This window comes from Mauremys reevesii, linkage group 3 (genome assembly GCF_016161935.1).
Source record: "Mauremys reevesii isolate NIE-2019 linkage group 3, ASM1616193v1, whole genome shotgun sequence".
NCBI classification, from domain to species: Eukaryota; Metazoa; Chordata; order Testudines; family Geoemydidae; genus Mauremys; species Mauremys reevesii.
Window position 1 is genome coordinate 162277106 of NC_052625.1, and position 22304 is coordinate 162299409.

At 43.8% G+C, this 22304-nt stretch overlaps 1 protein-coding gene and 1 long non-coding RNA gene across 11 annotated transcripts in view; one reads left to right on the forward strand and one right to left on the reverse strand.

Moving 5' to 3' along the window:
• Window positions 1–8462, reverse strand: part of LOC120399986 (E3 SUMO-protein ligase ZNF451-like) — a 74782-nt gene extending 66320 nt beyond the window's left edge. For 2 of the 9 annotated variants that reach the window (XM_039528307.1, XM_039528301.1), the window contains exons 1-2: window positions 7223–7472; window positions 6340–6426 (exon numbers count right to left, since the gene is read on the reverse strand). In XM_039528307.1, coding sequence (XP_039384241.1) covers window positions 6340–6423 — 84 coding nt within the window. In that variant the 5' untranslated portion in view covers window positions 6424–6426; window positions 7223–7472. The other 7 variants (XM_039528306.1, XM_039528305.1, XM_039528302.1 and 4 more) reach the window with 7 other exon arrangements.
• Window positions 8057–22304, forward strand: part of LOC120399988 — a 28505-nt gene continuing 14257 nt past the window's right edge. For both annotated transcript variants that reach the window (XR_005595444.1, XR_005595445.1), the window contains exons 1-3: window positions 8057–8196; window positions 11890–12056; window positions 21973–22023. This is a non-coding gene — a long non-coding RNA (uncharacterized LOC120399988). The remainder of the gene's footprint in view (window positions 8197–11889; window positions 12057–21972; window positions 22024–22304) is intronic.

Consider the following 22304-nt stretch of genomic DNA (forward strand, 5'->3'; position numbering starts at 1 on the left):
TTGGACACCAGTACGTTTTTACACTCAAAAGTGAGGATTCTAGAAAGAATGGCACTTGCCGACTTCCCATCGTGGTAGATCTCTATCCCATAAAGAAAACTGACTTGCCATTGTGAGTCTGCACAACTTTGGCATAATGCAAACCAGCACATAGATGCAGACTGCCAAGGAATGATAAGTGAACTATCGATGGGGACAGGAACAAAATTCCAAAGTACAATGCGGGAACAGCAATCAATATCTTAAATAAAGGGAGTATGGCATTGTTTAAAAAAAGGTCTTTCAAAGTTAAGTCTAGAGCTCCAGGTCTTCCTTGTGGTGACAAAACGTTAATAGATTTTAAGGGAAAAGGACCATTATGATCATGTAGTCTGACATTCTGAATAATAGACATACTGTAGACCACCGCATGTATCCCATATTGTTTGAGTCATGCCAGAATAGGATAAGTAAACCTATATATGTAGCACAAACATTAATTTCTGCAGAATCTACAATCATTTTTTTAAAAGTGTCTGGAGCTTCTATATCTGAAATGATGCAAGATTGTTTTTTGAGTCTCCAGGCAGCTAGTGTGTGTCTCTAGCTATTCATAGCTTGTCCCAGAACATTAGAATTTAATTAACAAAAAACTAATTAATTAGTTTCACTGCTACTATTCAGAGTCTTATTAGTGAAAAAAAAAACAGCTGCACTTTGCTTAGCCAGAACGTGGTGAGAAAGATGCAGCCCTGGATCAGCCTCTAACAATTCCAGAGCACCTCCTTTTCAAGAAGCTTTTGGGATAGTGGGGTTGGGCTTCACATCATCATTCCCCTAAAACCTCAGATCTGCACATCTGTCCCTCCCATTTTGTATCACCCTCTGGCTAGCAGGTGTCTACTAATTTTTCAAACCTTTTGGAAAATGTATCTATGTATGCATTTACATACATCAAATTAATGCCTCAGAAACAGCATGTGCCAGTTTATGCTAAAACCTAACTGTGCTATGAATATAGTTATAAACACATATACAATATAAATATAGAATTGAACTGAATTTTGACATCCATGAACAGAGTTTGCATCTGTGACATATCCTTATTTTTCAATGATAAGAAACTTTATAAGTATACTGAAAATCAAGTGTAAAACTACAAAACTGCCACCAGATTATTTGTGCTCGCCATTTTATAGCAAAAGAAGATTTCCCATTTAGTTCGAGTCTACTTCTTCAAAGGGACTGGCTAGGATTGTGGACGGATGCATCTATTAGTGTTTCTGCTTTCTCTAGGGTAGTACATACAAAATCCCAGTACTTGTCAGAGTTTGGTCAGGAATAAAAATCGCAGTCTGAGTCCAGAGTTTGCTCCTCACAGGACCAAAGCTTTCCTTGCCATCCATATGGTGCAACTCAAATCCAGAAAGACAAATACTTGAGAGAGTTTGTCTATTCAGTATATAGTGATTCAAATGAATAGGAAAGACAGCCTTTGAAAATGAATGAAAGATACTTCAGCAAGCAGCTAGATTTTTCATATGTGGTAGAACCATGTGTTGTAGGTCTACCACATATGGGGAGGGATAGCTCAGTAGTTTGAGCAGTGGCCTGCTAAACCCAGGGTTGTGAGTTCAGCCCTTGAGGGGGCCACTTAGGGATCTGGGACAAAAATTGGTCCTGCTAATGAAGGCAGGGGGCTGGACTCGATGACCTTTCGAGGTCCCTTCCAGTTCTAGGAGATTGGTATATCTCCAATTATTACCTTTATCTTTAGATCTTGGGAAGCCATTTACTAACAAAACACTTGTTTGCATCTTTTCCCTGGAGAAAATCTAAAATATCTGTAATTATATTCTAAGAATATGAATAATGATCCAAATACTCAAGGTCTCATGGGAAGGCAGCCATTTTCTTTATGAACACATCAGCAGGTCTCACTGCTTTTCTTGATTATCTTCCAAGTCTTGCGCCTGACTCCTTACCTCCACAGGAGTGTCTGCAAGACTATCACTTCTTGTTTCCAAGATTTAGAATCTGGCTAAGATTTTGTTGTCAAATTGTAGAAATTACTAGAAACTGTTTACCTGGAAGAACAGAGCTAGTAATGTATTTTCATTTATAATTACATTACATTTTCTAAAGTGACACAGCAGATGGAAACAAGGAGGCGGTCCAATACCATCTAGCCAACCACCTCTCCACAAGTGTTTCACAGACCACTGGGTTATTTTTTTTGGTTGGGGGGTGGGGGGGAATTGAGGACCCCTAAGGCGGGAATTGAGGACCTTAGCAGATTCACTAACTCTCAAGAACCTACTATTTGATGTACTTTTTAAAGAAATAATTGTATTTATATACTTTGGCTATTCATTCTTCATATTCTTAGTTTCCCATCTTATAAATACCGAGTCCAGTAGGACTATCCTCAGAAGTGAGTGTTTGCCGGTTCTTTGTCACTATCCTATTAGAATGATTTGGAATAGAGTTCCATTTTTTAAAAGAATATTCCATCCTGAACAACCTATTTTACTTTGCTGTTCAAACTGTGTCCATGAATTAATTCATTAGTTCTACAGCACAATAAGCATGCACGATGCTTTACAGATAAATGAAGATAAGTTTTTGCTCAAAGAAACTGACAGTCAGAATTAGACATAGCACTGTAAGAGATAAATAATTGTTATGGAACAAAGAGGAATTGTTACAGAACAAATTCTCTTTTGAGAGGTACACCCCCTGTTGGTTCCTCTTTATTTTTGTTCCAATATATTATTTTGAGGGGGAGATTTTCAAAGGTCCAAGTGGCAGTTAGACCTCAATTCCCATTGACTTTCAACAAGAGTTGGGTGCCTCACACTGCATTTGAAAAAAATCTCACTGGAGAAGAAAAAAAAAATCAGCAAGTTCAGAAGACATGAGTAGAGGTCACTACAAGATGGCTCAATTAAGTTAACGAAGCTTGAGGAGGAATTTGAAAGAGAGGAGCAAGGTCAACCTCGCTGTTTGTTCTGGAGTACACAAGTTTCCTGTGATTCTGGAAAACCTATATGTAAATTCTATGGATTCTGACTTCCTGAGTTTTCATTCAGATTCCATACTTCAGTTCCAACTACCATACTGTAGAGCAAAGAAGAAAGAAAGAAGGGGAGAGAACCCAACACCCCACAGAAGAGTTACAGTATGCACTGTACAAATTCAGACAATTTCTTTCAGACAGGATCATACAATGTCATAATTTAATGTCGTACAGTTGATTTTATAGAAATGTCCAAGGATGTTAATTATACGGGGTGCTGCACAAGACGCAAAGGCCACAATCCTGCCAAGACTGACACACAAATTCAACTTTAAGATGAGCTTCATAGGAGTACTTCGAAAATTAAACATGTTCATAAGTCCTTGCAGGATCATCACCAAACCAAGGGCTCTACTTGCTCAAAGAACTTCTAAACTAAAAGGTAAAGACAAAACAGATAGGACCCTAGAAGATGGAATAATTAAGCTATGTAATTTTTTTTATTTACTGTGCTTACCCTTTGCAAAGATAGTTTTTGTCAAGAAGCCCTTAAGAGGAGTTGAAAGGTTTGTATTCCTTTTTCAAGAATTTAGATATATAATTGGTTTCATCAACTGAAAAGAAAAACAAAACCTTCACAAATCAAACTGCACTTCATTATTTTCTGTAAGCAGAGTGAACTATGTGAAAGAGACTGGGGATATGTCTAAGTCAAAGTTTCAACTCCATTTTGTTCGGTGAATGACATTTTTAATTGTAACCTTAATGGTGCCCTTCACTTTGCATCGTAACTTCCATGTTGGATTAAGACATTCAGTTTGCATTGAAAAAAACTAACTTGGTCGTGACAAAGCTATTGTAGACCCTATCCTGCTCATGCTAAAGCATGGGATACCTCAGAGAGGTCTTACAATGAGAGCACCATCAAGGGCCATCAGCGTTGAATGACTTTTCCCTAGTTGAACAGTGGGTTTTCTACCTGTAGAGCCACTGACTTTGAATGACTCTCTGCAAGCTGAAACGCATGGGCAAAAAGGGACAGAGACTGTTTTAAAAGAGGGGTGTTTCTTGGAGCAAGGGGCCAGACCATCACAACATGCAAGACGACCAGCCTCAGGACACAAAAGGCAGGAAGAGCTACCAAGTCTAAAAACGCTGATCAAACCCAGGACTCACAGGAGGGATGAGACTAGACTAATAAGGAGGAAAAGGGAAAGTGATGACAGATAGACCCTCTTGCTCTAGCAGTTGTCCAGGTTTCACATGCCCCAGCTGTCACTGTGTTTATCAGTTGCAGCACCAAACCCCTTGTACTTTACGATCAAACTGAACTAAAATCCATGGACACTATCCAATCTTCCCCGCAAGCTGCTGGGACTCAAGGCTCCCCACAACCATTCCCCTTTCTGGGACTTTTACAACTGGCAGGGGGTAATGGCACAGGCAAAAAACGTTCATTCTCTACAGACGACACCTAGTGTGGTACCTCAGTCCCTGCCTGTCTGCTCTGAGTGACAGCGTCCTTCAGTACCAAACATCATTACTAGGTGCACACAGAGACCATGTCCTCAAACAAGTGAGGACCAGGGTCACTAAAGAGCAGACTCATTAAAATCTACACCGGGGTTCTCAAACTTCATTGCACTGTGACCCCCCTTCTGACAACAAAAATTACAACCCCCAGGACGGGGGGGATCAAAACCCAAGCTCACCTGAGCCCTGCTGCCCCATCAGGTGGGGGGGGGGGGCAAAGCCCAAGACCCACCACCCCAGGCAGTGGGTCGGGGAACGGGCCAAAGCCCAAAGGCTGCAGCCCCAGGCAGGGAGCCTGTAATCTGAGCCCCACCGCCCAGGGCTGAAGTCCTCAGTTTTAGGCTTCTGCCCCAGGCAGTTGGGTTCGGGCTTACGCCCCGAACCTCAGCAAGTCTAAGCCAGCCCTGGCAACCTCATTAAAATGGGGGGTGGGAACTGCTGATCTATACTATCTATTTTATAGTGTTGTGGGGTTTACTGTTTTACTTAGAGTTACCTCACACAGTCTTTGAATCTACTGCATACCCAAATCTGTACTCTATTTCCTTATTGTGTGTGCGCAAGACTGGTCATAAGTTGTTCTCCTGTAAAGGAAAGTTGTCCCGCCATTCTTCCATATTTCCTTCCATCATAGCATTCCTTCATTGACAAAGGATTGAGGCCCACTTCCATGTAGTATTATACATGCTCCACTTTCCTCATAAGTTTAGCAATGCATGTTTCTAAAAGCTGTAGTCAGGCTCCGACAGCCTTAAGTGATATGCACACACAAACTACACCAGTGGTTCTCAACCATGGGTCTGGGGCCTCCTAGGGGGCCGCAAGCAGGTTTCAGGGGGGTCTGCCAAGCAGGGCCAGCATTAGACTCACTTGGGCCCAGGGCAGAAACCACCACCGCACTGCATGGGGTTGAAGCCCAGGGCCCTGAGCTCCACCGCCCGCGGCTGAAGCGAAAGCCTGAGCAATGTAGCTTTGCAGGGCCCCCTGCGCATGGACTCCTAGTCAACTGCCCTGCTTGCTACCCCTAAACGCGGGCCCCGGCTTTTATATACAGAAAACCAGTTACTGTGGCACAGTTGGGCTTCCATACAAAATCTGATGTCACAGGAAGGGTTCTGAGTCAGAAGCCACACGACAGCATTCTATAATCCATTCTGCACTGTGTGTGTTAAATAGTACTCCACATCCTAACTAAACTGCTATTAGGCTTCTACTCCTATTTGTCTCTATCAGGTAACACAGGGGGAGATTCTGGTGCCATTACACAATGAGTTGCACACCTTACTTCACAAGTAGTCTCCTTGACTTCAGTGGATTACTCTTGCAGTAATGTGCCATTCTACTGCATTACAGGTATCAGAATATGACCCACAGTCTATCCATATGCGTGTCTGACAAAAACTAGCTTTGTTCTGCGACTCTCCTATTCAGCTCTAGCAGAGGTGGTTAACTCATTAGGGCCCCAACCTGTAATGAGGTGTGCCAAGGCTCATTGTGTCTCAGCAGAGCCCACTAAAGTCACCCCTGCCCACCCTGACCGATGTCATTGCAGGACTAGGGCCTCAAATCCAACCCCCTTTTTAATACAGATTCTCTTGACACAGGCATGTCAGCTCACGTTGACTGCTTTTTGAAAGTGAAAACTAAAGCTATTTTCTTCTGCTTTGAAAATTTGAGTTTTTAAAATGACACCAATATTTTATTTAACATACAGTAGAGATAATCAACACTGCATATTCAAACCTTAAAACATTTTATATATTTAACTGGCAAAAGTATCTATAGTTATTGAGCCAACATCTACTTACACAGATAAACTCAATGTCATCTTCACTGTCATCCTCCATTGCTGATTCACACTTATGAGCCTTAGCAGAGCTGAGAGACTCCATTATCTGGACAAAAATAAACTAAAATATGCTTCATCATTGACTTCATTTTCCTCACTGCACAACCATGCAGTTCTATACCATTTTGAATAGCTTTCCCCCCCGCCAATCCAATCTGTATCTCAAAACAAAAACGAACACTTCACATTGTTAAGTGGTAATTAAAGACAAACAACAAAAATAGAAAGTAGCAAGTGAACAGCAGAAAAGACATTCTTTGAGCTAAAATTTGAACTCAGTGACTATTAATATCTGCATCTTCCAAGGGCTGTGTAAAATATAGCCTTTTCTACACAAGAAAAATAGTTCCCAGTGATAGCAATGCTGTAAACTCTACTACAGACAGGGCTCAGGCATTTCTACTACCATGTTATGAAAATCGCTCAGTCATGTTTTCATAACATGGTGGTACAGAAGACCGAGCTCCATCTCTACTAGCAACAGCATCAGTTCAGTGGCATCCTTGCTACAATACAGGTATCAATTTTATAGTATCAATGCATCCTACAAGAGCTAAGTTATAACAAGTTGACAGCTACCTAGGAACTTCATGTTTGTCAGTATGACCACAGGTATTGTGAACTTTATGGCAACAGTGATTAACCTGGATAGCTACTTGTCCTCCAAAAGCACAGGGTCTGACCAGTTGAGCTAAAGGAAAATTTCTCTATAAGCTTTTAGCAGTAGAGGCCTGGGTCACATAGGTGAGCAGCTTTGATACTAAGAGAACAGAGGTACAGATTAGCCAGCGCACTGCAGTATTAGACAGCTATAGTGGAGTTTGTAATTAACTTTCTCTTACCTGCAAGAACGTACTAGTCTAGAGGGAACAGAGGAAACAATATGATGCGACACAAAATAACACGGCACCAATAGTTCCATTCCAGTTTCATCAAAGCAGCTAACATGCTTAATGGGAGGATAAGCAGAGGGAAGGAAGGGGAGAGGAGCAGCAGTGGGAAAGAAAAGCACGAGCCTTTCACTGCCCTAGCTGCCAGTTAAAGAGACCCCAAACTAGTGACAAGGGCAGGTTGCTAAGAAACTGCCCCAGAGTTCATAATGCCGGACGGACCCTCTCACCGTAATGCTGCGGATGCACTTGGCACCTGACCACCAGGCCCTGCCCGCAGCACAGACACAGGGAGGCCGGTGGCTGCTGTGCTACAACCACAGGGGACTTCGCAGCAGCCAAGGCTCATAGAGAGATCACAGGCCCCTTAAACCCTGGCTCACCACGGAACGGGAGCGCTGCCAGGGCCCGCCCCGCCGCCGGACGCATCAGCTCCCTTAGCCGCGCGCGCCTCGGCTCCCAAGCGGCCCATACACCCCAGCAGGCAGCACCTCCGCATGAGCGCCGGCCAGCGCGCGCTCCGCTTCCTCCGAACTCCGGGCAACGGCAACCCGCGCTGCCTGCTGGGAGTTGTAGTTCCCAGCGCACCCCCGCCCCTCCCCACGCCAGAGCGGCGGCTGTCGGTGCGGATCTCAGCGGGGTGGCGCGCGGGAAGCGCGACGGGGCGCTGCCAGCCACTCGCAGCTAGCTAGGGCTCCTCCAAGCAGCCTACTCTCCCCCGGCCGGCCCGGCCCGGCCCTCTTCACTGCTGCTGGGACTTCTCCTTGCCTAACGTGTGACACGTGAAGAGGCCGGTGCCAAGCCGCGGCTGGGCGCATCCTGCCTCCCTGCTGGGCGGGCGCTGCCAGCTGCGTGAGGCACGTGGGCGGGGAATCTGCTCTCCCAGCAGGCGCAGGCACCCACCTGACAACAGCCTCCTCGCCTAGGTGAGTACGGCATAGACGTCACAGCAGGGCCGGCTCTAGGTTTTTTGCTGCCCCAAGCAAAAAATATGTTGGCTGCCCCCCCCAGCTTTTTTTTTTTTTTTTGGCTTTTACACATTTGCACTTTGCAGTTTTGTTTTGACTGTTTAAAATAAAAAAAAATGAAAACAGAGAATCTAGTTAGTGAAAATAAAACAATTTCCTACTAGTGTAATTTTAATGTTTAATTTTAAAAAAACCCTCTCACCTGGCCCAACTCTTCCCTTGCTGCAGATCTGGCCCAAGGTGGATTCAGCTCCCGTCACCACCGCTGCCAGGGCCAGGGGTTGGGGCCACTGCTGGATCCCAGCCCCACTCATCCTTGGTCTTTGCCTTGGCCCTGGCATGAGCTGAGCTCAGCCCAGGCTGCCATTCTGCTCCCCTCTCCCCTCCCCTGGCAGGAGGCGGTGCAGAGGGGAGGAGGAGGAGTCAGAGGCGGGAACAAGCCAAGGAGGAGCAGCCCGCCCGGGCGCCATGTTCCCCCAGTCCTCTGCAGCCAGAGCAGGGCTGCGCTACCGGCTCCCATCTGAGGGGTGGGGGTGGCAGGTGACCGCGGGAGAGCAGCTGGGACAAGCTGAGGAGGAGCGGCCCGTCCTGTGCATCTGGGGAAGGGCCGCGCTACTGGCTCCCGCCACTCTTCTGCGGTCAGCAGTCACCCCCCAGGCAGAGTCAGTAGCACTGCCCTGCCCCGGCCGCAGAGGACGGGCTGCTCCTCGGCTTGCAGCGGCAGGGACAAGCCGAGGAGGAGTGGCCCATCCTCTACAGCCAGGCAGGGCCGCGCTACTGGCTCCCGCCGCCCTTCTGCGGTCAGTGGCCACACACCCCCCCCCAAGGCAGAGCCGGTAGCACGGCCCTGCCCCAGCTGCAGAGGATGGGACGCTCCTCCTCGGCTTGTTCGCACCGCTCTCCCGCGGTCAGCGGCCCCCCAGCATTATGCCGCCCCATATATTTTGCCGTCCTAGGCACCTGCTTGTTTCGCTGGTACCTAGAACCGCCCCTGCATCACAGTGTGGGTGGGCAGGTGCATTAGACCACCCTGCCCCGTGAGCTGTATTAACCTAGCCCAGAGGTGTACCGAAGAAGGTAAGACATGCATCCGAAGTCAGAACCTGTCCTGAGCTCTTAGCTGTTGGTGCCACTGCAGGATGTAAGCAGCTCTCTAGTGTAGCCATAGATGTTTCCCTTTTGCTTAGTATTCTGGCTCTGTCCCATTCTCTTTAGGGAAAATTTCACTTTGTGGTCAGCAGAGACTTTCTGTTCCCCACTATTATTCTACCAAACTCAGAATCCATGGCAGTGTGTCCACAATTGCTCCACACACTGAAGTTTCAAAGATGCAGATCCTAGATCCATAGGATTAGAAAGGATCACACCAGTCATCTAGTCTAACCCCCTGCCAAGATATAGGATTTGTTATGTCTAAACCAGCGGTTCTCAACCCCCGGCCTGCGGGATGCATGTGGCCCAATTAGCAACGCCACCAGGCCATGCGGAGTCCAGGTTCCCAGATGCGTGGTCGCCCAGTGCAGTGTGGTCCGGGCTGCCTGGCCCGGCATGGCAGGGTCGGGGTCGCCAGCCAGCCCCAAGTGGCAGGGGTCTGGGGCTGCCAGCCGGCCCTGCAGAGTTCAGGGGGCCAGGGGCCGGGTGGCCGGAGGGTCCTATGGGGCCTGGGGCTGCCAGCTGGCCCCGTGGGGTTCGGGATCTGGGCCCGGGGGCTGCCCCACAGGGTTGGGGGCTGAGGTCAGCGTCAGGGCTGCTGGCCAGCCCTGCGGGGTTGGGGTCTGGGCTGACGGCCAGCTGCCCTGCCACCCGGCCCCGCATGGCTGGGTCCAGGGTCAGGGCTGCCACCTGGCCTACACAGCGGGATCTGGGGTCCCTACAGCCCGGCCCCCACCCAAGGTTCCACTTCTGGCCCCACTCTCTGGAGGGGTCTCTGGGCAGGAGGCGCTGGGCATAGAGGTCTGTGGGGGAGAAGGTTCGGGGGTGGGGGTCGCTGTGGTTCTCAAACTGCAGCCCAGTTAATGCATTGTGGACCACATACCCACAGTGATAAATAGGTTGAGAACCACTGGTCTAAACCATCCAAGATAGATGGATATCCAGCCTCCTTTTGAAAATCTCCAGTGAAGGAGATTCCATGATTTCCCTAGGCAGTCTACTCCATTGTCCTACTGTTATTACACTTGGGAAGTTTTTCCTGAGATTTAATCTAAATCTGCTCTGCTGTAGTTTGAACCCATTGCCTCTTGTCCTGCCTTCTGCAGCAAGAGAGAACAACTTTTCTCCATTTTTTTATGGCAGCCTTTCAAGTATTTGAAGACCACTATCATGTCCTCCCCTTAATCTCCTCTTTTCCAAAATTAACATACGTAGTTCCTTCAGTCTTTGCTCAGATGGCTTGCATTCCATCCCTTTGCTCATCTTTGTTCCTCGCCTCTGGATCCTTTCCAGTTTCTCTACATCAGGGGCCGGCAACCTTTCAGAAGTGGTATGCTGAATCTTCATTTATTCATTCTAATTTAAGGTTTCGCGTGCCAGTAATACATTTTAACATTTTTAGAAGGTCTCTTTCTATAAGTCTATAATATATAACTAAACTATTGTTGTATGTAAAGTAAATAAGGTTTTTAAAATGTTTAAGAAACTTCATTTAAAATTAAATTAAAATGCAGAGCCCCCGGGCAGGACCAGGACCTGAGCAGTGTGAGTGCCACTGAAAATCAGCTCGTGGGCCGTCTTCGGCACGCATGCCATAGGTTTCCTACCCTGCTCTACATCCTTTCTATACATCGGTGACCAAAATTGAACACAAGATATTGAGCTTTCTGAGACAAAATGGTTGAGGTGCCCATGTAACACTTACTCTCCCATGCAAGTCCCGCTGGTTTCCAGGGCTAGCTCTGCTCTGTCAGGCTTCCAAACAGAGCAGTTGTGGCTAAGGAATGATATATGGGGAGGCACTAAGCATCTACAACTGCTCCCCAGCAGAGGGCGGGTACTATCTAGAGCCGTTTGGAAAATGATGGGTTTTCTATTGAAAATGTTGAAGAAAATGGAAAAAAAATGTTTTTGTCAAAATTTTCCATCACAAATTTCAATGCTTAAGTGAAAATTCAAATACAAAAATATTTTGGCCAAACCAAAAATATTCTTGGAATTGCTGCTTGTCCCCATCCTCTGTAGGTTAAATTTCCTGGTCAGACTGCATCTCCTGTGATTACCACAATATCCTCTCTTGGAGATGAGAGGCAGTGCATCATGGGAATCACTGGGCATGCTGCAGCATGGGACTTACCCAAAAGTGAACTATTGTGAATTTGAAATTGTAACTTTGAATTTTAAGAAGATGGAATAAGGAAGGGAACGCCTCTTTTGGAAAAAGAATCCAAAATCTCAATTTTTCCAAAAATTTCCAGGGTCGTCTTTGCAAAGGTCCTGAAGCTGCTCTGTAATAGTTTATGAATACTGTATATGAGCAGATTATAGGAATGTTTACTGTATGAATATGTTTAATTAGTTTATTAGCAGGGAAAAAAAGCAGGAAGGTGAGACAATGGCTCCACGTAAGACACCTCCAAGTAAACACTACCGGGGGATGGGGAGATTAAGAGACAGTGCCTGAGCTATTCTAGCCAAGTTACACAGCTTGTTTTTCAGATGCAGGGAACCAACAGATGAAAATGACTATAAATATTTACAGTATCCAGAGGGGAGGCTGTTGTTTGGGAGCTGGTCATGGCGAACAGACTGACAGACACAAACACCCATGTAGGGTCTAAAAGAATTAGGCTTTCCAAGATTTCCAGGAGGATGGTAAGCCGCAGGTGAGGGAGATGTGCATATAGATCATTTGTTGTTTCTCTTTTGTTATCCCTTGTTCCTAATGTTAAGATTGAATTATACCTTGTTTTAAGAAGTCTGCTTTGGGTCATTGTATTTATCACTGTTCACAAGCTCCCAAATGGATGAACCACAGGTATTCAAATCAGTTGAACCTGTTGGAATAAACACAGTGGAGCCACAGGGTTCCTTAACCCAGGACCTAGTCTAAGAGTGGGAGAATTGTAGCATTTCACCCCAGGAAAGGCAAGGGCATGAAGCCTGATGTGAGTGGGTGCAGTCAGAGATAGCAGAGAAGGGGTCAGAGGTAAAGCTAGCTCTGTACCCATGATAATTGCCCACATCTGAGGAAACTGGAGGGGAGACTTTTCTACAATGAATGAATATATATATTTTTGTCACTGGTCAAGGAATACTACATGTTATTGTCAGCAGTTTGTAACTATAATCTATAAAGTTAAGGAAAAAAATCCAAAGAACTTGACTCTTATATATTAATAATTGTAAACAAACCTGTGAAAGTATGAATGGTATTGTGGTAGTGCTTAAGAACCCAGTTATGGACCAGGACTGGGTGCTGTACAAACACAGAACAAAAAGATAAACCTTGTCCCAAAACTGTTTACAATCTAAGTATAATAAAAGAGAAAACAGATGGATACAGAAAGACATTATTATTATTTATTATGGGAGAGTACAAGGAAACATTGATAATATTGGTTAGCATGATAGGCTGTGATATCAGCACACCAGCTTGCTATCTGTTGTCAAGTTTTTTGTAGGCATCATGGCAAAGGAGAGTTTTAGATAGGAATTTTAAGATTTTGTAAATATTTATGAATGAAGTGTTTGTTTACAAAATCAGCTATTGTTATTGAAACTACAGAAACAGGATGACAGAGTTAATAGTATTTGGTAGTATAGGCGCTTCATTATCTATTTCCTTTTAGGTGTGTACTGTTGCTGCTTATTAAAATGCGTTGTTAAAATGTTTTACTTCTCCCAGTCCTACTGTCCTGACCTCTTGTTTCACTCTATTGCATTGGTGGTTACTCTTAAACACCTCTAAAATCAGGATGGAAGATACCTTTACAGGGTAACAAAAAGATTCAAAACACAGAGGATTTCCCCTCTAGGCAAAACTTTAAAGTTATAAAACCAGGGATAAACCTCCCTCTTAGCACAGGGAAAATTCACAAGCTAAAACAAATGATAATCTAATGCATTTCCTTGCTATTACTTACTATTTCTGTAATATTAGATGCTTAGTTCAGATATGACTTAGAAAGATGTATTTTCCCTGCCCTGGTTCCTTGCTGACCAGAGAGAACAAAGGAACTCAACACAAAAACCTTCCCCCCACAGACTTGAAAGTATCTTCTCCCCTCATTGGTCCTTTTGGTCAGGTGCCAACCAGGTTACTTGAGCTTCTTAACCCTTTACAGGTAAAGGAGGGATTTTATGCTACCTTTAGCTAGCTGTAAGTTTATGACAGGGGCACTGGACCTATTTCAATCACAGGGCGCCAGCCACCCTGTGACACCTTTAAAGGAACTGTTCTTAGAGATATACATTTTAACAAGCCCTGTAGCATCATTTTAATTGATAAATGTGTCAGTACTTTAAAAGTGCTAAAAGCAAATTGATAAACTATTAAGTTTAATTAGGGTGACCAGACAGCAAATATAAAAAATTGGGACGGGCGTAATAGGAGCCTATATAAGAAAAAGACCCCAAAATCGGTACTGTCTCTATAAAATTGGGACATCTGATCACCCCAAGTTTAGTAAATCTCTAATGTGATTATACCTTAACTTGCAAAAAACAGCATGTAACTTTTGTTGACTTTCTGGATTAACTCTCTATCCTCCCTGTAAAGTCCTGGAAAGGACAAAGGACCTGGTACAAAGGCATTTTGTATTGAGAACAAACCAGCAACCTAGCAACATATTTTTCTGCTTGCAAATATTAACCCTATTTAATTAACTGTTTTAGAAAAAAATGAAAAGAAATATGTGTGTGTGTACGTATATATATAATTCAGAATGGTTTTCATATACGATATGTAGTATCCTAATATTATGGAATCACTTTCACATGGGTTGTCTGAAGAAACTGATGAGAATAAGATGGCAAGACAAGGTTCCAGATACTTAGGTCCTCATACTGGCAGACATTCCAAGCATCCATACTCTTTTGATGAAATCACAGATGAGATGTGCAGGCCATATCACCAGAATGTCAGATGAGCAACTGCCAAAGAAGATCTTTTATGGCAAGCTAAAGGAGCTAAAGTACTCTCTGGGAGGCCAGAAGAAACGTTTCAAGGACTCCCTCAAGTTATCCTTGGGGTGTTTAAACATTGACCCAGAGTTTTGGGAAAGATCTTGCTCATCATCGTTCTACCTGGCGAAGCCTCATCCATACTGGAGCTACAGTCTATGAGTAGAGGAGAACTGCTGAGGTGAGCAGAAGTGCCATCAGCATAGAATCATAGAATCTCAGGGTTGGAAGGGACCTCAGGAGGTCATCTAGTCCAAACCCCTGCTCAAAGCAGGACCAAACCCAACTAAATCATCCCAGCCTGGGCTTTGTCCAGCCTGGGCTTTGTCAAGCCTGACCTTAAAAATCTCTAAGGAAGGAGATTCCACCACCTCCCTAGGTAACCCATTCCAGTTCTTCACCACCCTACTAGTGAAAAAGTTTTTCCTAATGTCCAACCTAAACCTCCCCCTCTGCAACTTGAGACCATTACTCCTTGTTCTGTCATCTTCTACCACTGAGAACAGTCTAGATCCATCCTCTTTGGAACCCCCTTTCAGGTAGTTGAAAGCAGCTATCAAATCCCCCCTCATTCTTCTCTTCTGCATACTAAACAATCCCAGTTCCCTCAGCCTCTCCTCATAAGTCATGTGCTCCAGCCCCCTAATCATTTTTGTTGCCCTCCGCTGGACTCTCTCCAATTTATCCACATCCTTCTTGTAGTGTGGGGCCCAAAACTGGACACAGTACTCCAAATGAGGCCTCACCAGTGCTGAGTAGAGGGGAATGATCACATCCCTCGATCTGCTGGAAATGCCCCTACTTATACAACCCAAAATGCCATTAGCCTTCTTGGCAACAAGGGCACACTGTTGACTCATATTCAGCTTTTCGTCCACCGTAACCCCTAGGTCCTTTTCTGCAGAACTGCTGCCCAGCCATTCGGTCGCTAGTCTGTAACAGTGCATGGGATTCTTCCGTCCTAAGTGCAGGACTCTGCACTTGTCCTTGTTGAACCTCATCATATTTCTTTTGGCCAAATCCTCTAATTTGTCTAGGTCCCTCTGTATCCTATCCCTACCATCCAGCGTATCAACCACTCCTCCCAGTTTAGTGTCATCTGCAAACTTGCTAAGGGTGCAGTCCACACCATCCTCCAGGTCGTTAATGAAGATATTGAATAAAACCGGCCCCAGCACCGACCCTTGGGGCACTCCACTTGATACCAGCTGCCAACTAGACATGGAACCATTGATCACTACCCGTTGAGCCCGACCATCTAGCCAGTTTTCTATCCACCTTATAATCCATTCATCCAGCCCATACTTCTTTAACTTGCTGGCAAGAATACTGTGGGAGACTGTATCAAAAGCTTTGCTAAAGTCCAGAAATAGCACATCCACTGCTTTCCCCTCATCCACAGAGCCGGTTATCTCATCATAGAAGGCAATTAGGTTAGTCAGGCATGACCAATGGCTCTGCAATCTCATCGGCCAACTCCTTTAGCACCCTCGGATGCAGCGCATCTGGCCCCATGGACTTGTGCTTGTCCAGCTTTCCTAAATAGTCCCAAACTACTTCTTTCTCCACAGAGAGCTGGTCACCTCCTCCCCATACCGTGCTGCAGAGTGCAGCTGTCTGGGAGCTGACCTTGTATGTGAAGACAGAGGCAAAAAAAGCATTGAGTACACTAGCTTTCTCCACATCCTCCGTCACTAGGTTCCCTCCCTCATTCAGCAAGGGGCCCACACTTTCCTTGACTTTCTTCCTGTTGCTAACATACCTAAAGAAACCCTTCTTGTTACTCCTAACATCTCCGGCTAGCTGCAACTCCAAGTGTGATTTGGCCTTCCTAATTTCACTCCTGCATGCTTGAGCAATACTTTTATACTCCTCCCTGGTTATTTGTCCAATCTTCCACTTCTTGTAAGCTGTTTTTTTGTGTTTAAGATGAGCAAGGATTTCACTGTTAAGTCAAGCTGGTCGCCTGCCATATTTACTTTTCTTCCTACACATCGGGATGGTTTGTTCCTGCAACCTCAATAAGGTTTCTTGAAAATACAGCCAGCTTTCCTCGACTCCTTTCCCCGTCATGTTATTCTCCCAGGGGACCTTGCCCATCAGTTCCCTGAGGGAGTCAAAGTCTGCTTTTCTGAAGTCCAGGGTCTCTGTTCTACTGCTTTCCTTTTTTCCTTGTGTCAGGATCCTGAACTCGACCATCTCATGGTCACTGCCTCCCAGGTTCCCATCCACTATTGCTTCCTCTAATATTTCTTCCCTGTTTGTGAGCAGCAGGTCAAGAAGAGCTTTTTCCCCTAGAAATACCAGCACTTGCACCAGGAAATACCAGCACTTGCACCAGGAAATTGTCCCCTACACTTTCCAGAAACTTCCTGGATTGTCTGTGCACTGCTGTATTGCTCTCCCAGCAGATATCAGGGTGATTAAAGTCACCCATGAGAATCAGGGCCTGCGATCTAGCAACTTCTGTTAGTTGCTGGAAGAAAGCCTCATCCATCTCATCCCCCTGGTCTGGTGGTCTGTAGCAGACTCCCACCACGACATCACCCTTGTTGTTCATACTTCTAAATTTAATCCAGAGACTCTCCGGTTTTTCTGCAGTTTCATACTGGAGCTCTGAGCAGTCATACTGCTCTCTTACATACAGCGCAACTCCCCCACCTTTTCTGCCCTGCCTGTCCTTCCTGAACAGTTTATATCCATCCACGACAGTACTCCAATCATGTGAGTTATCCCACCAAGTCTCTGTTATTCCAATTACATCATAATTCCCTGACTGTGCCAGGACTTCTAGTTCTCCCTGCTTGTTCCCCAGGCTTCTTGCATTTGTGTATAGGCACTTAAGATAACTCGCTGATTGTCCCACTTTCTCGGTCTGAGACAGGAGTCCTCCCCTCTTGCAGTCTCCTGCTTGTAATTCCTCCCGGTATCCCACTTCCCCACTTACCTCGGGGCTTTGGTCTCCTTCCCCCGGTGAACCTAGTTTAAAGCCCTCCTCACTAGGTTAGCCAGCCTGCTTGCAAAGATGCTCTTCCCTCTCTTCGTGAGGTGGAGCCCGTCTCTGCCTAGCAGTCCTTCTTCTTGGAAGACCATCCCATTGTCAAAGAATCCAAACCCTTCTCTCCGACACCATCTGCGTAGCCATTCGTTGATTTCCACGATTCGACGGTCTCTACCCTGGCCTTTTCCTGCCACAGGGAGGATAAGCATATACCGGTAGCTTGCAACAGCAGCATGTCTGCTGTTGATCAAGTAACCCATAGCAGCATCTCTTGTTCAGTGTGCCACGGACCGTTCAAAGCTTAAATTGGCCTGATCAGTGACTCGTGTTCACAGAAGCCAAACCAACCAATGATGTCATGGTCATCTTCAAACTCGAAGGACAAACAACAATGTAGTATCCTACTATTACAGAAGTTTTGAATGCAAAGGACTCTAGGGTATAAGCACATCATATGGTAATCCGACAATAAGCAAATTTCCTGTTACTATAATTTGCATTATCCCCCTTAAAGACTGGGTTGCTGTGTTGATGATAGTTTTAGGCCTCTCTTTACCTCTGACCTCTACGACCCAATTCTCTCCTCATTGACACATGCACAAGTTCCATTGGATTCAATAGGGATTGCAGCTGTGTGTCTGAGAATAGACTTGGGACTATTGTGTGCACTGGTTTTGTGTCTTTCAATATCTTAAGTGCTTATATATTTGTCCATTAATTATCTGCTTCGGATATTGTACACATTCATTTAAACAAAGTAGTTGAAGCAATATATCATCTCCTTATGCCATATGTCCTGTATTTTTACTGTTTAACTATATATTAAAATGTAATAGCTACCATATACCTTAATCACTACTGTTAGTTGTATAAATAATATTTACTTTAAAAACTGATAGTTAAACAGGTATTGTTTTAGTTCTCATAAAGAAACTTGGATGAACAAGATCCATGTTTGATTACTTAAATATATTTACAGTATATGAGCTTAATGGCTGTCCATCATATATGACGGTGTCACAGCATCTTGTATGTTTTCTTTTGGCTGTATAGTCCAATCTGTGAGGAGCAAGATTGTGAACAGATGTTGTATAGAAATGTGTAGGCTCCCACTGAAGACATGGCATGATGCTTTGCCCTTTTTTTCAATTTCTTTTTACCAAGTTCCTTAAATTTGTCTAAAGATGTTTTGTACTTACTACGATACCTATACGATCAATGTTATACTGCGGGAGCATCAGTTCACTCAGCACACATTTCAAAACTGAAGATTATGTCAGTCTTTTTCAAAGTGTTTACAACCTTTTCTGATAGATGCTATCCATTCAGGTCTGTCCTTGGCTGGGTCTTTGAAGTTATCAATATTTATGCTCCAGCATGTGAACAAAAGTCTCCAGAACAACAAATCAGGGCTTCTGTGGTAGAACCATTTAAATTTCTCCTGGAAGTTCTGTTTCTCTTGCAGAAAAGCATGTGCGCCATTTTCCAATTTTTCCCTGTACTGCACATACACTAACCACAGACGAGATCCTGGACATATGTGGAGGAGATGTCTCACCTCATCAGCTTTTTTCAGTTCTTAATTATTCAATTAAAAGAAAAAAATATATTTTTGCATTGATACAGATGATGGCATAGCTGTTTTCTAATTATGAATTCAGTCATTTGAAGATGGTAAGGATATGCCTTCTGTTTTTATACAATATTTAAGATTTATGAATGTAATAATTTAATTGCAGAAATTCAAACGGTAAAGGCTAGTTAAAATACTAACATTGTTCCAGTTTTATTGCATCAAATAATTGTGTCTCACTTACATCTACATTGTGGTTTTTTCATCCTTTTTTCATTCATAGTTATAGTTGATCACAACTCTGAGAGGCTTTTTAAAAATTAGGCCCCAATCCTGCAGACATGTATGTATGTTTAATTTTATGCAAATAAATAATCCTCTTGGCTTCGGTGGAATGTTCGCATACATAGATGTTTGCAAGATTGGGACCTTAGCTGGTAAAATTCTAAAAATAGAATTTAAAAAATACCATGTGAGCTAACACACATATGTTAGGCATAGTATACACTATATTAATGGGTATTTTGCACAAAGTATTAGTATAATATACATTACCCATATATAAGTGTTGGGAAGTTATGTTAACTGACTGTATTATGCTCTCTCCACACAGTTCTGTTCATCCATGCCAGGTATACAACAACACTTTGCAAAGCTGAAGTCAGCTTTGGCATTAGAAAATAGGAAACCTGTCAAAGCCAAGATACATGAATGGTGTGTCCTAGCACAGGTTGGGATGTACCCCTATGCCAAACTGGTTTGGCATGTAGTGTTCAAAACAGAGATAAGAAAAGTACAGAACAAAACAAGTTATGGAACTTGTATTGCCCTCAAGGCACTGTCCTAGTGTCCTGGCTCTGTGGTTACAGGTATACTAACACAAGTGCCTAGTGGCAAGGACACAACATCTCTATTAATTGTTCTGTCAGACCATTTTATCTTGTACTAGATAGGGGTATATCTGTATTAGACTTCTAAAATGTATTTATGGAAATATCTAGTGCCTAGTACACTAACAGCAATTTTTCGACATTCATGTGCCGAACAGTGAACTTATAAGTGTAACCCACACGCCTCCTGGGTGTGGTGTTCTGTCTTATCTAGTGGCACCGAGACCACTTAGAGAGAATTAATGAGTCTGCTCTACAGCCTTAGCTAAGAGCCATATGGCTTTTATCTCATGCAGTAGAGGCTCATGCGTTTAGCTCCAGAGGTCCCGGATGAGCCCCCCACTTGTAACACTGACAGACCCCAGTGGGTGGGATCGAACCTGGGACCTCAGGAGCTACAGTAATTGTAAAGTTTTTTTTCTTTCTTATTTAAAGTTGTGCATGTGCTCAGTAATGTGGATGCTGAAACAACTGGTTATGTAGTACAATTAAATGTTTTATTTAAATGTTTTTGTCAGGGTTCCTTCGCCACTCTGAACTCTAGGGTACAGATGTGGGGACCTGCATGAAAGCCCCCTAAGCTTATTTCTACCAACTTAGGTTAAAACCTGGTATGCTGCCACCACCAAGTGATTTAACAAGAAACAGGGAAAGGACCACTTGGAGTTCCTCTTCCCCCAAAATATCCCCCCAAGCCCTTACACCCCCTTTCCTGGGGAGGCTTGAGAATAATATCCTAACCAATTGGTTACAAAGTGATCAAAGATCCAAACCCTTGGGTCTTTGGACAATGGAAAAATCAGTCAGGTTCTTAAAAGAAGGATTTTATTAAAAAGAAAATGTAAAAATCATCTCTGTAAAATCAGGATGGAAAATAACTTTACAGGGTAATCAGATTCAAAGAGCCCAGAGGAACCCCCTCTAGCCGTAGTTTCAAAGTTACAACAAAACAGGGATAAACTTCCCTCTAGCAAAGGTAAAATTCACAAGTTGAGAAAACAAAGATAAACTAATGTGCCTTGCATGGCTGTTACTTACAAATTTGAAATATGAGAGATTTGTTCAGAAAGATTTGGAGAACATGCGTTGATGTCCGGTCCCTCTTAGTCCCAAGAGCGAACGCCACCAAAACAAAGAGCACAAATAAAAGCCTCTCTCCCCCAACCCCCCCAGGATTTGTCCCCTTATTGGTCCTTTGGGTCAGGTGTCAGCCAGGTTACCTGAGCTTCTTAACCCTTTACAGGTAAAAGGATTTTGGTGCCTCTGGCCAGGAGGGATTTTATAGTATTGTATACAGGAGGGTTGTTACCCTTCCCTTTATAGCAGGGGTCGGCAACCTTTCAGAAGTGGTGTGCCGAGTCTTCATTTATTCACTCTAATTTAAGGTTTCGCATGCCAGTAATACATTTTAACATTTTTAGAAGGTCTCTTTCTATAAGTATATAATATATAACTAAACTGTTATTTTATGTAAAGTAAATAACATTTTTAAAATGTTTCAGAAGCTTAATTTAAAATTAAATTAAAATGCAGAGCCCCCCAGACCGGTGGCCAGGACCCGGGCAGCGTGAGTGCCACTGAAAATCAGCTCGTGTGCTACCTTCGGCACATGTGCCATAGGTTGCCTACCCTTGCTTTATAGTTATGACAGTTTTATTTAATTATCAATATAATACCCAGGGTGAGGCTATGTGAAAGCAGAAGATCTCTGATTGTCAGAAGTCCCAAAGCTTATATTGATTTTGTAAGGTATTATAAATATATATTGGGGGTTTAGATCCTGTGTTATATTCTTCATTTTAAAGGAAAAATAACAAATTTGTAGTTAGTGATGTTAGTCTAGCTAGGGTGCATTGTAACTGCTGTGCTCTAATGGTTCATATTTAGAGTGTTGTACATAAAAAGGAATTTGAAATTATTAATTCTCCGTGTAACTGTCTTATGGTGAAGACTGGTACTGGTTTCCTAAGAAAAGAAAGAAAGTCAATCCTATTATAATTTCCACTTTAGTATTTGGAAAGTGTCCTATAGAAAATCCAGCTGTGGTCTCTTGCAAGGATAAGAATTCATGCTCTGTGCAAATATTTTGTCAGAGAGAGGAACTATGTAGCACAGAATTAGTAAATAAATTGATTTACCTCCCCTCTACATAGGTTACATTAAGTGAACATGCTGTGAGATAAGAATTGCTTCTCAGAATGAGGGTATGTATTTTCGTATTCTATTGCTTTGTCTTTAGACAATAAATGTAGCTAAGTTTGGTTATTGAGAATTAACTGTGAGTGTACTCAAACAACCTTTTCAGCAACAACTGTGACAGCAGCTAATTAGTGACATTGCAATTATTATGGCATGAGCTGCTGATTCATGCTGTTTGGTGATGGAATATGACTTTGTCAAGATATGTGAGCACATTAAGGTCATAGTAAAAAAGGATTAGCCTCCATATTCTGCAGTGCCACCAGCCTCTTTTGTCATCAGTTGC